The 12,493-nt window shown below is 47.1% G+C and overlaps 1 protein-coding gene across 11 annotated transcripts in view; it reads right to left on the bottom strand.

The window, feature by feature from the left end:
* The window catches only part of RERE (arginine-glutamic acid dipeptide repeats), a 302,330-nt gene that overhangs the window by 96,529 nt on the left and 193,308 nt on the right, over nucleotides 1-12,493 (bottom strand). For all 11 annotated transcript variants that reach the window (XM_048519246.1, XM_048519248.1, XM_048519251.1 and 8 more), the window contains 3 exons: nucleotides 12,300-12,348; nucleotides 11,534-11,658; nucleotides 10,844-10,943 (listed from right to left, as the gene is read on the bottom strand). In XM_048519246.1, the coding sequence (XP_048375203.1) occupies nucleotides 10,844-10,943; nucleotides 11,534-11,658; nucleotides 12,300-12,348 (274 nt within the window). The remainder of the gene's footprint in view (nucleotides 1-10,843; nucleotides 10,944-11,533; nucleotides 11,659-12,299; nucleotides 12,349-12,493) is intronic.

The raw sequence follows: 12,493 nt of genomic DNA, 5'->3' as shown, positions 1-12,493 counted from the left end.
GCCTGCCTCTGTGTGGCAACCCGAGATGTCTCTGGGGGTCTCTCATTCAAATTCTAACCAGGGTAGCTTCCAACATCTGATGAGCTCAAGCTAGTCTGAGCCATGCAGGTAAGGGCAAAAGACACACAGAGGTGGTCCTGCCATTGCTGGCCTCTGCATAGCAGCCCTGCAGCTCTTCGGCATCCAAGTACTAATCAGGGCCAACCATGCTTAGCTTCTGAGATGTGAACAGATTGGGCCATCCAGGTCGGAGCATCTATACCAGGGGTCTGCAACCTGCAGCTCTCCAGAGGTTCATAAACTACAATTCCCATCAGCCCCTGCTCACAATGAATAAAATGATTAAAAGGATCTGAGAATCACGTTTGCCTGGAAGGGGCAATCAATGCTGGTAGGGGCTGATGGGATTTGTAGTCCATGAACATCTGGAGGGCCGCCGGTTGCAGACCCCTGGCCTACCCCAACTACAGGAGTCCATGGACATACAAATTGCTCTGGGTGATGTCCAACCGCTGGCCCATCCTGCTCAATACTGACCAAAAGAAGAAGAGTTTGGATTTATATCCCCCCTTTCTCTCCTGCAGGAGACTCAAAGGGGCGTACAATCTCCTTGCCCTTCCCCCCTCACAACAAACACCCTGTGAGGTAGGTGGGGCTGAGAGAGCTCCGAGAAGCTGTGACTAGCCCAAGGTCACCCAGCTGGCGTGTGTGGGAGTACACAGGCTAATCTGAATCCCCCAGATACACCTCCACAGCTCAGGCGGCAGAGCGGGGAATCAAACCCGGTTCCTCCAGATTAGATACACGAGCTCTTAACCTCCTACGCCACTACTGCTCAAGGCCCTGGGTAGGATTCTTTCCCAGCTCTGCTGCCTGAAATCTGTTTTATGGGAGGAAATGGAGCTTGGACCCCTTGGCATGCAAAGCCTGCGCTCCACCGCTGAGCTCTGGCACATGAAGGATGGGCCACAAACAGGCACAGCCCAGCAAGGGAGATAATCAAGAAGTCTACCTGAATCTGTGGTATGATCTAAACAGGTATTCCAGGACTTGAAAAATGTTAGGAGTGATCAGGGCCTGTTGTTTGTGGCTACGCTTCCTCCCTTGATAATGTCTCCGGTGGAAAGAGCAAGCACCGGGGAGGAGGGAATGACAAGAAATCAATTAACTCTACAGACAGACAAAGGAGAGAGGGATGGGAATTGCATGGAACGGGTTGCCTCTGGACAAAGGCATCAATTCATCTGCAGGGTAACCTGATTAGTCAACAGCGGATCCAGCAAAACCCAGTAAAATTAGACAAGCCAGCGGTTTCTTTAAGAAGAAAAGTGAGGTTTTTATTTATTCTTTAAGCATATATCCATTTTACCCTGCTTACACATTAGCATGTTGAGTTTTAAATCAACACACACACACACACACACTTAAATTACACTAAAATGAATAGTGAGAGAAAACTGATAGCCTGACTTTGAAATAAAATCTCAGCAGGCAACTCAGGACGTCCAACAGCTGCTGGGACAGAAACAGAAGACTGTCTTTGGTCTCCTTTGCTACAACCAGCCGCAGTGATGGAAACGGGAAGACATCTGCTTATTTCCTATTAGGAAGCTGTATACACATGTATACATACACACACATATATAGTGGTGGTGAAAAGTGCTAACAAGTCACAGACAACTTACAGTGGCCCTGGGGGGGTTATCAAGGCAAGAGGCAAGCAGAGGTGGTTTGCCACTGCCTTGCCTCTGTGTAGCAACCCTGGCCTTCTTTGGTGGTCTCCCATCCAAATACTGACCAGGGCTTCCCAGATCTGATGACACTGGGCTAACCTGGGCCATCCAGGTCAAGGCATACACACATATTGTGGGTGCAGGAATATATATACACACATGGGCCCCTTCCGCACACGCAAAATAATGTGTTTTCAAACCACTTTCACAACTGTTTGCAAGTGGATTTTGCTATTCCGCACAGCTTCAAAGAGCACTGAAAGCAGTTTGAAAGTGCATTATTCTGCATGTGCGGAATGAGCCAGAGATTGACTGATTGCTTTGATTAGTGAGCTCTTCCACCCTACGAGGATTGGGAAATAGAATCGCTGTGGAACAGGTGAAGCTGCATCGTACCAACTCAGACCTCTGGTCTCTCTCACTCGGTATAGTCAACCCTGAACGGAAGCAGATCTTCACGTGCAGATTTGATAGTACCAAACCAGGACTCAACAGGGATGGAGGATGGCTAGCTCCCCAAAAGTGTTTTCTACTTTCAAACTAACCTATCTGGATTCATTCCCCTTTATGGAATTATCAGCAGTTGACAATGGTCAGTGGCCACATTCCTCCTTTTGACTGGATCATTTATTGCCTCTTTTGAATGGATGGTGCTTTTATCGCTTTAATGAAATTTAGCACTGCTTGTCCCGAAGGACTTTTGCCCTGTTTGGCCCCCTTTCTGCTTTTTGTAGCACTGGGTAGAACCACTCCACAGCGGTCCTCAACATTTTTTTGACCCTCAGCTGGCCCAGATCCGCCAACGACACCAGAGGTGCTCGCTCCTACCACTCCGGACAAACAGTATCTGTCCTGAAAGAGAGAACTGTTGGTGTGGCCACGGGGGCCACATAATTGGAAGCCAGGGAAATATAATCCTGGCAGGGGGTTGACAGGTGGTCTGTCTACACCTTGAACAGTTTAAAGATGTTATGAGCTGCGGGTGGAGGGGCAAAGATTCTCAACAGCCACCACTGGATGGGATTCATTAAGTAACCTTAGCCAGCCCCTACACATCTGGGATTAGGCAGAAGACATTTCAAAGTCAAGGGTGTGAATTCCAAGCAGGCCTAGTTATTAGAAATTAAAGCATTAGCAACGGAGTAGCAGTTTTCACGCTGCGAGAGGCTTTGCTCCTGCCTCTTTTTCATGACTCATGGAACAAATCTATTTTTTGCCTCAAGGAGCGGAATGAAGTTTTCTTCCTTTCCTGTTTCAGAAAGAGGCTAGGAAAGCAGAAACAAGAAGGAGCAGAATACACACAGCTCGCAGTCACCTTAGTGGTCATGATGCATCACTGCAAGACCAGACTTCACATGGCAAACAGCCACAGCATTAGGCTGTGGTGAGGATTTCAGATTAGGTCAATCTCCCAGGAACCAGAAGGCAACCAGCATCAACAATGAAAGGGGTTTCTGTTAGAAACAGACTCCTGAATTCTCTTTTACTTGAGGGTGACAAGCCTGTGCTTTCCCGTGGTGCCCAGGTGCCATGTTGGGCAGGTATCTATTTGGCCACATGCTGCAAAATGTCAACCACCTGGTCTTACCCTTCAGAAGAGCTCAGGAGCATCTTGCACGTGGTTCTTGGGTAGACCTTCTTAAACTTCCTTTCTGAGGGCTGGTCTGGATAGATGGGGGTTCAAAAGCAACTCTGGCACAAAGCTTGTGGGAGACACGGGGTCTCCACAGGAAATGAGCTCAGAGGTGCTCCACAGGTGGGACAAAAACAGGATGGGTAGCTGTCCAGCAGCAGAATGGAGTTGTTACATACACGCGAGGCTGCCTTTTAACAAGACATGTCACTGGGCAATCTAGCATAGCGTCTCCAGAAAGCAGTACCAAGGAGAGATCTGTAGGACAGCTTCCATTGTCAACTAGGAATCCCTGCCAGAAGGACTGTCATGGATTCTAAGTTTAAAACACGGTTTAGAATGTTTTGACACCAAAAGAACAAGAGAAAGAATATTTGGTGCACCAGTCTTCCCCAAGGTATTTCCAAATCCTCAGTGGTGCCTGTCAGGATTTGCAAATGGGGGGTGGCAGGTTGCCCATCAGAATTCTCAATGACAGGAAACAATGAGAAAAAGGCACCCCCTTTTGCCTTCATGTTTTAAAGCCCACCATTCAAGAACCCCCTCAGTCGTTCCTGTGCACATGCAAGCACCACCCCTCCACATACTGGAAGGGAAACAGCCTCACTGTAGCTCTTTCAACATAATATTTGTTCCCCTCCACCCTGTGACAAAAGCACAGGGAACATTCCAAATTCACTCCTGCCCAGATTCCTCATTTATATCACAACTGACATTAAACCGCATGGATTGCAGACAGGACTTATTAGAATAAACTATGCCACATTAGTGCAAGGTTGGAGGGTGGGGATGGATTTCCACACCCGCTCCGCAATAGAGCTGCCATTTTCTGGCTGCATGATACTACAAATAAATTCTCCTTTTGGCATGGCTCAGCTGTCAGGAACCTCTGCTCAGTAATGAATCCATGAATTACATCTCACTGCTCTGACATCCCCGGGTCTCACACATCAAAATATTGTTCTTCAGCTGTAATTTATAACTTAATTTAAACGTCCCTTTTCCCGTGACCTTTCCTGCATCACCACGGCATCGCATCTGGCAGCTCCTGCTTTGGCAAGGCACTCTTCTGCAATTACAGTCATTACGAGCCCTTGCCTGAAAGCCACCGCCAGCGTTGGGGGCTGGATTCCAGCTATAATACTAAATAATTGGAGTCCATTAAGAACACAACTAGATTTCAGAACACAATTTCCTTTGCAAGGCAAGGGAAAGAGACATACACACTGCTGCCACACTAGGGCACAAAGGACTGAGAGGCTAACTTGAAGCTCTCCCATGCAAGACTGCAACAGAAGACGCCAAGTGTCCGTCAGAGCAGGGTTAGCAGCACCCTCAATGGCTACAGTCACAAGATGACTGTGGTTTAAAGCAATGCACGGGTGTGTTTGAATAGCCAGTCTGCCCCAAGGAAACGAGACAACAGAGTGTGTGAAATGTCTCTTTAGGCTCACAGGCACATCTGAGCACCGACCACAGCAACACATAAGGCAGAGGCCAGGTGCTGGCATACCATCCTGTTGAAAGAGGTGGTATCGTGTTGTTCGTCGTTGCCTGCCACTATGGTGTGACCGTGGACTTCTCATCCAAGTACTGACCAAGGCTGCCCCGGCTTAGCTTCCAGATCTGATGAGACTGGGCTAGCCTGGACCATTCAGGCCAGAGCCATGTGCGTGTACATAGTTAAACACCACGCTATGCCTGATTACATGAACTGTGCAAGTGAGAAGACCTCGTTCTGATTCAAGTCCACTGAGATCAGATGAAAATGAGCCTTGGTTACTTACTGTGAAGGGTCCTTCTGCTCTGAGGAAGGGGAGGGCACCTTCAAGCATGGGTTATTCCCATTGGTCGCTCAGGGAGGCAGGGATAAGCTTCTGCTTTTTATCTCACAGAATCATAAGAGTTAGAAGAGACCCCCAAGGGCCATCAAGTCCAACCCCCTGCAATGCAGGAACACATAATCAAAGCACTCCTGTCAGATGGCCATCCAGCCTCTCTTTAAAAACCTCCAAAGAAGGAGACTCCACCACACTCCGAGGTAGTGCATTCCACTGTTGAACAGCCCTGACTGTCAGGAAGTTTTCCCTGATGTTTAGGTGGAATCTCTTTTCCTTCACCTTGAATCCATTACTCCTGGTCTTAGTCTCTGGAGCAGCAGAAAACAAGCTTGCTCCCTCACCAACATGGCATCCCTTCAGATATCTAAACAGGGCCATCATGTCACCTCTTAACCTTCTCTTCACCAAATCAAGCATTCCCAGCTCCCCAAGTCTCTCCTCGTACAGCATGGATTCCAGACCTTTGACCATTTTGGCTGCCCTCCTCTGGACCTGTTAGCCTGTAGCTGGCCAGCTTAGTTTCCTGCCTTGCATAGGGAGAGGACTCTCTGCAGCCTCTAGCTAACCTTTCTCTTCCACTTTCCTTTCTGCTTTTTCCCCCTTCTCATACTTACTTACATACCCAATCGTACCTATTAAAAAAAACACCTTTGGGAAAAACACTGAGAACATCTAATCTGCACTTTTAAAACAGCATTCTTCCTCCAGAGTTCAGAGATGTTTACAACACATACACAGAAGATGGTGGCAAGTTTCCTCCTAAAATTCAGAGCTTAGTTTGCTTGGGTTCTGCACAGCGGGAAGCAGTCATGTTTGAAATTCTAGGCAGATTGGCAGATCTGGGACACCCATTCTCCACCAGGCAGTAGGAAAGGATTTCTAAAAAATCTCTGGCTCAGGCATTTGCATAAACTAAGGAACAGATGCAAGGGCCTTAAAATGCTCTTCACTTGGGGATAGCAAGCAGACTACCAGTTCTGAGGACTGGGTATGCTGCCTTCTTCAGAGGTCAAACTAGAGCAGGGGTAGGGAACCTGCGGCTCTCCAGATGTTCAGGAACTACAATTCCCATCAGCCCCTACCAGCATGGCCAATTGGCCATGCTGACAGAGGCTGATGGGAATTGTAGTTCCTGAACATCTGGAGAGCCGCAGGTTCCCTACCCCTGAACTAGAGGCACTTAGGGAGGCTCTGGGGTTACAGAAAAACATATTAACATGGCCTTACCCAGCCTTGTGGATTTTTAAAAATCTGCATGGAGGATGGGGTACTTGGCTGTCAGAAACATGGGAAATTAAACACAGCACAACTTAAAGTTATAGAGCAACATATAGAAATCCACCTAAGAGATCTGCTTCCAAAGCAGGTAGGCCTGGGAATTTAGGAGGACGCAGGAAGGTCGTCAAAAGTCAATCAGTGGAAGCAGAGTTTGAGTTTGGAAGCAAGAACCCAACAGTAGCCAGTTGGTCAGGTTTCAAGATGGGATCATCCAGGCCAAACTTCCCCCCAGCATCTTACTTGCCAACAGAAAGATAGATCTTGAATGAATCCCATACCCATAGGAAGAGGATGGTGTCTAGTTTGCTGTCCCCTCAATTCCTGGGATGATGGCACAGTCAAAGATGTGGAAGAACTCAACAGGATGTGCGGTTCTCCAATCGAGGTGGGGGCAGCCCAACAGACAGACATGTTGTCTGCAAATACTTCCTCTATAAGGCTACTGGCAGAAACAGACAGCGTTCATAGCAGTTGCCAGAGCCTTGACTGTAGGCTTTGACGGCTTCTGCCGCAGAGAGGTGATATCCCTGAGGGGAAGAAAAACGGCCGTCGGCCATTTTGGAGTTTGGGTGGGGAGAGGCCCTGAGGGGATCTCTATCTACCGCTAAAACACAAACTAGACAAAACGTAAGGACACTGACAGACTTGAAAGGAAAATAAGCGTGAAGGACAAGAATAAAGATACGAGCGACCAAGAATTCCGTACACTCCACTTTTTTCTTTTATGTACACTGAGAGCATATGCACCGGAGACAAATTCCTTGTGTGTCCAATCACACTTGGCCAATAAAGATTCTATTCTATTCTATTCTAGGCAGGAAAAATACTGGCTAAAATGGATGCCAAGCCTGGACAGGAAGTGCCGAAATTCTGTTTCCTGCCTCCCTGAAATGGGGTGGAGAGTCACCCACCAAGATGCCCTGAGCCTGCAAGAGAACCCAGACCCTAATTCTCACTCAGCCACAAAGCTCACTGGTGATTTTGGGCCAGTCGTCCTCTCTCAGCCTAACTTATCTCACAGTGCTGTGGTGAAAACAAAACGGAAGAATGCACAGCCAACCCCTTATGCCACTTAGATATTATAAGTGACTTGATTATCTCATGACCAAACTATTACGACAGTTTCAGGGGTGAAGCTGGGAGACTGTTCAGCTTTTCAATCCTTGTGAGGAAAAGGGGAGCTTGTAGTGACATCCTACTTGAAGGAACTTGCACAAAGGTATACAAAAACCTGCACGTTGCATTTTGAACCATATTTACTGAAAGGAGGGGGCATTCAAGAACAAACAGAAGGCAAATTGTTTAAAGAAGAACTGTATTGAGACACAGCTGTTGAACGTGAGCTTACCGCTGAAGAATTTTAATTAAGGAAGTGATTTACAGGGCTCCCAGATATTAAGAAGAACTGGGTTCACCCTATTATGGTGGGAAAGAAAGGCTTTTTCAAGATTTAGACTTTTGTCAGAAGGAATGCATTCACGTGCATTTGAGATGTGCCATCACAGTGCTGAAGGGTAATTTTTTAGAAGAAAAAAAATCTCTGCTCTTGCTAAGTTGCCTGGATGTTTTCTGCTGTTCTCGTTAATCTGCCTTTTTATGCCTGCTGATCTGCAAGCTAATAAAGACAGGCTCTGTCAGTTCTGTCTCCAGCAGTCTTTGAGGCAAGTCTTAATGCTTCCTTTTCTCTGTTCTCACTTCTAAAGAACGAGGCACGAACACGTGCATCTGCAGATGGCTCGAGCGGAGTCACCTGCGATTGTCCTTAGAGGAACTTTTAAAAAAATATCAAAAGTAGGGACAGGAAACTGAGATTCAGCAAAGATCTCAACTGCCTCCAAAAGGAAAATTTTGTCAGGCAGACTGGCTGTATCCAATCCCACAACTAGAATGTCACCGACCTGGGAGCTGTGAGACTGCTTGCTAGAAGGAGGATCCGAAACACCGCAAAACATGACCTGATGATTAAAGCTGGGAAGACTGTTCTGGGCTTTAGATTTTTACTGCCAGCCAATCCAAAGCCTTAAAACTGCAGGCCAATCACAGGGGACAAAGCTGCACACACGCCTGTTCCCTTTTTTGCTCGAAGGCTGAGCACCCAGTCTTCCACAGTTCACTAGACTATGTTTATCTACCTATCCATCACAGTTAATTTCTCTTTTTCTCTTTTTTTGCTATCAAGTCATACTTACGGTGACACCTGGTGGGGTTTTCAAGGCAAGAGACATTCAGAGGTGGTTTGCCATTGTTCAGTTTAGTTCTACTAGATCTATACCCTGCTCTCCCACAGTTGGGCTCAGAGCAGCTAACAATCATTGTGTACAATCAAATAAATATAATCTACAGATTAAAAAAAATTGAAACATCTGTTAAAAACACGTTTACAACATTCCATTTATAAGAAGGCGCCTTGGGTGAAATGAGTAGCAGGGATGGTGTAGAGGAGAGAAGAGGGAAGGGAAGAAAAGGGGGAATAGGAAGAGGGATGGAAAAGGGAAAGGGGGAAAGGGAAGCCAGGCAAGATGGATAACAGGTTCCTTGTAGTGGTCTTCAACTGCAGGCCCTGCGGAATAGCTCTGTCTTATTGTCTGCCTCCAAGGGGAGCTATACTGTTCTTGAGACATGGCTTTTAGTCCAAGCTGCCCAACTGAGCTGGGAGCTGTTTCATATTTGGAAGTCAAAATTCTGTCTCAGTCACCAAACTCACCTAGGATGCTCTTGAGCCAATCACGCTCATGCTCTCAATGGAACCCACCACACAGGGAGGATAAAATAGAAGGAAGGTGGAATAAGTACATTGCCTACATGTGTCTGGTGGAAGGCCAGAATAAAAAATGTAATAAACACACCCGCCTGTCACCCACTTAAACAAACCCTGAACCACATGAATTAAAAAGAGACAAATAATTTGCAAATAACATTTTCTGTCCCACTTGATTTGCCAAAGGAAAGAATTACAATGCAACCGGAAAGCCTGCAATATATGAAAAAAATAAACCACCCATCCCCACCCCGCCACACACGAAACGCTGAAATTTACCCGTGCTATTAAGCAAATAATCCCTGGAAGGCGTTGTTGGACTAGATAATGCAATGCTGCACAGCAAAAAACTTCCCCGCTCTTCATTTCTATGAGGTGTAATTAACAATAAATCATAGTGAAGGTTACGGCACCCTATTATTACATAAATAAAACACTAGCAAAGAAGCTTGTCAGGATTGATTTATGTGAAGTGCTGCTCTGAAGTTTATTGCATTTCCATAATAAGAAATCATATAGCCTATCAATTTTTTGCCATTAATCTTTTGGGCTCCATATTATCACTTCTAAACACACACATACTCTTCTTAGCACAGTATGGAGACCCAGTTCCATTTCTCCAAGTAATAAAGGATAAACCCTCCCAAGCAGGGAGTGACTCAGGGGCAGAGCATGTTTTTGGATGCAGAAGATTCCAGGGCTAGTCCTCAGCATCTCCAGTTGAAGGGATGCCAGGTCTGGTCCACAGACCAGAATAATGCAGAATGAGGTGGCAGAGTCCTCAGATGGTAGAATGCCCTGCATGAGCCAAGGGGAGAGGTGCCATTTTTTTAAACACTGCCCATGTTTTTAAAAAGCCTTGCTGCAGTTAAACAAACTAGCATTGCAAACAGAGAGAAAAGGCTCTAGGCCAGCCACAATCCCTGCGCTAGCCTTCCTATGGTAAGACTGCTTTTGAAGGAAGCACTGAAAACTGACCTCCCTACCCGCACTCTGAGGTGGTATAGTCCATTCTACTGCTTCTCTCCAAGTGCAGGGGATGACTGAATTACCTTCATCCCTCTAGTTGCCCTAGATGAGGCCAAGTAAAGTTCTCAAAGCTCTCGGGCAGCAGAAGAATCCAAACAAATGAGAAGCCACAGATGAGCACCACCCGGTGAGGAGACTAGGCTGAGAGTTTGTGACAGGCTCAAGGTCACCAAGAGACCTTCCGTGGTAGGTGGGCACTGGAACCCAGGTCGCCCAGGGTCCTATTCTGCCACTCTATCCTCTATACCATACTGGCTAGTCTGTCTGCATGCAGTGCTTTGCCTCCCAAGTTCTGGATTCAGCCCCCAGCACTATAGCTGCAAGGATCTCAGCTAGAAGGATCTCTGCCTGAGGCTTGGGCGGGTGGATGGACCAGATGGCCCTGATTCTGTATAAGGCAATCTTACAGGTTCAAAACAGGGGAGAAAAACAACCTGGAAGACATTCCTGTTTGTTTCCTGTCTGTTTTTTGCTGGCATGCTCAAAGACTGCCCCCCCTCCCCCCCACAGGCCCAGGAAGTCAGGGCAACCTCAAAAAGCCACACAGTTGTCCCCCACAACCAGAACGTACTGTATTAAGTGCATTCAGTGTCGTGTCATCGCGGGAGGCTGCGACACAGCCGTCTTCCGTGGAGCCTCCATCACACATCCCTGCAAAGGCTGCCATGCTCCTTCAAGAAGGAAAAGAAAAGTCCAGGCTGTTGATTTCTGCCATACTGTTTGTAATCCCCCACACACCCACCCGCACACACAAATACACAGCCCCAAGCCTAGGCCAGACAAGCTAAACAAAAAATAAAATAAAGCAATGGTGCTTGATTTTTTGTCAGAACAGATGTGGTGATGTGAAGCACAATCAAGGTACACTTAACTCAGGGGTGTCCAACTCTGGCACTTCAGATGGGAATTCTCCTGACTGTAATTGTAGTCCATGAACATCTGAAGCTCCAGAGTTGGACACCTCTTACTTAACTCATGGAGGCCCCATCCAAGGGGTGGTCAGGCAAGAGACATGGTTTGTTATTGCCTGCCTCTGTAGAGCAGACCTGGGCTTCCGGGGGGGGGGGGGGGGGGTTCCTCCCATCCAGGATTGATTCTAATTAGTTTATGAGATCTGACAAGATCGGGCTAGATGTTAGTAAATCCATGCAACATTTTATCCTGCATAGGAGGCATGCCATTCTTTCTGTCCACAGCATTGGGGACCATCCAATCAAGTTACCGCAACGAGCACCAGATAAATGCTTTGGCTTCACATTACCGTGCGGCCCTCAGGTACATGAGCAGATCGCAATCGTTGACCCCGGGCATCCAGACCAGCTCCTCATGCTGTGTCACAGCATCACTATCTCCTGAAGGAAACGGCTGCAGTTCCGGAAGCTTCGCCTGGAAATGTTCGAAAAGGCAAACGAAAAGGACGGTGTGTGAAGAAACAAGCCATGACTGAACTGCCTGAGCATTTTTGGACCGTATTGAAGGTAATAAAAGAGGTTGAAGGCTTTCATGGCCAGAATCCACCAGCTGTTGTGGCTTTTCTGGGCTGTGTGGTCAAAACAGATCCCTGCCATGGTGGCATCTCACAAGACCGGCCTGAGACCTGGGAGAGGAAGCAGTGTGACATACACAAGACCAGAGAGAGGGTGGCCTGAAATCATCAGGCAGCCTTCTAGATATGTCCTCAGTGAGCCAAGGGTCCACCCATGTGCATCTTCACCCACCTGTGCTGACCAATCATAACCTTTCCCTCTCCCTTTTGTTTTCTCTTCCTGTTCTGACATCTGGGGGGGGGGGTGTCCTTTGTTTTCAGCAAACTCACAGTCTCCTCTAGCTTAGCCGATCTAATGTCAGAGTTCAGGCTGCTAAGACACAGTAGAAAGCCCAATAGCATCTGTTATGAAATTAAGGTGCCCTGTCTCCTGCAAAACACAGAAAGCTTTCGAATGACATCTTGTGTTTCCCAGGTCAAAGGGATCGTGGAACCTTTTGCTACAATGGAACAGGAAACAGGTGATGGTTATCAGTCTTACCTGATGACTGGGGCCGACCCGGATTTCGCCCTGTGTGCTGTTCAACCTCCTGCAATCAAAAGACACAGAAACATCAGAGAGCAGAATATATATTGTTGACGCTCTGTAAAATGTTTAATCTCCAAGATGCTTTGAAGGCTGAGCAAAGTGGGGTCATAAATCTCTCAACAATTTGTTATCACCAGCTGCATGCG

Source organism: Sphaerodactylus townsendi, linkage group LG16 (assembly GCF_021028975.2).
Source record: "Sphaerodactylus townsendi isolate TG3544 linkage group LG16, MPM_Stown_v2.3, whole genome shotgun sequence".
Taxonomy (NCBI): domain Eukaryota; kingdom Metazoa; phylum Chordata; class Lepidosauria; order Squamata; family Sphaerodactylidae; genus Sphaerodactylus; species Sphaerodactylus townsendi.
Note: the sequence above shows the minus strand (reverse complement) of the source record. Positions and strands in the feature narration are given on the sequence as shown.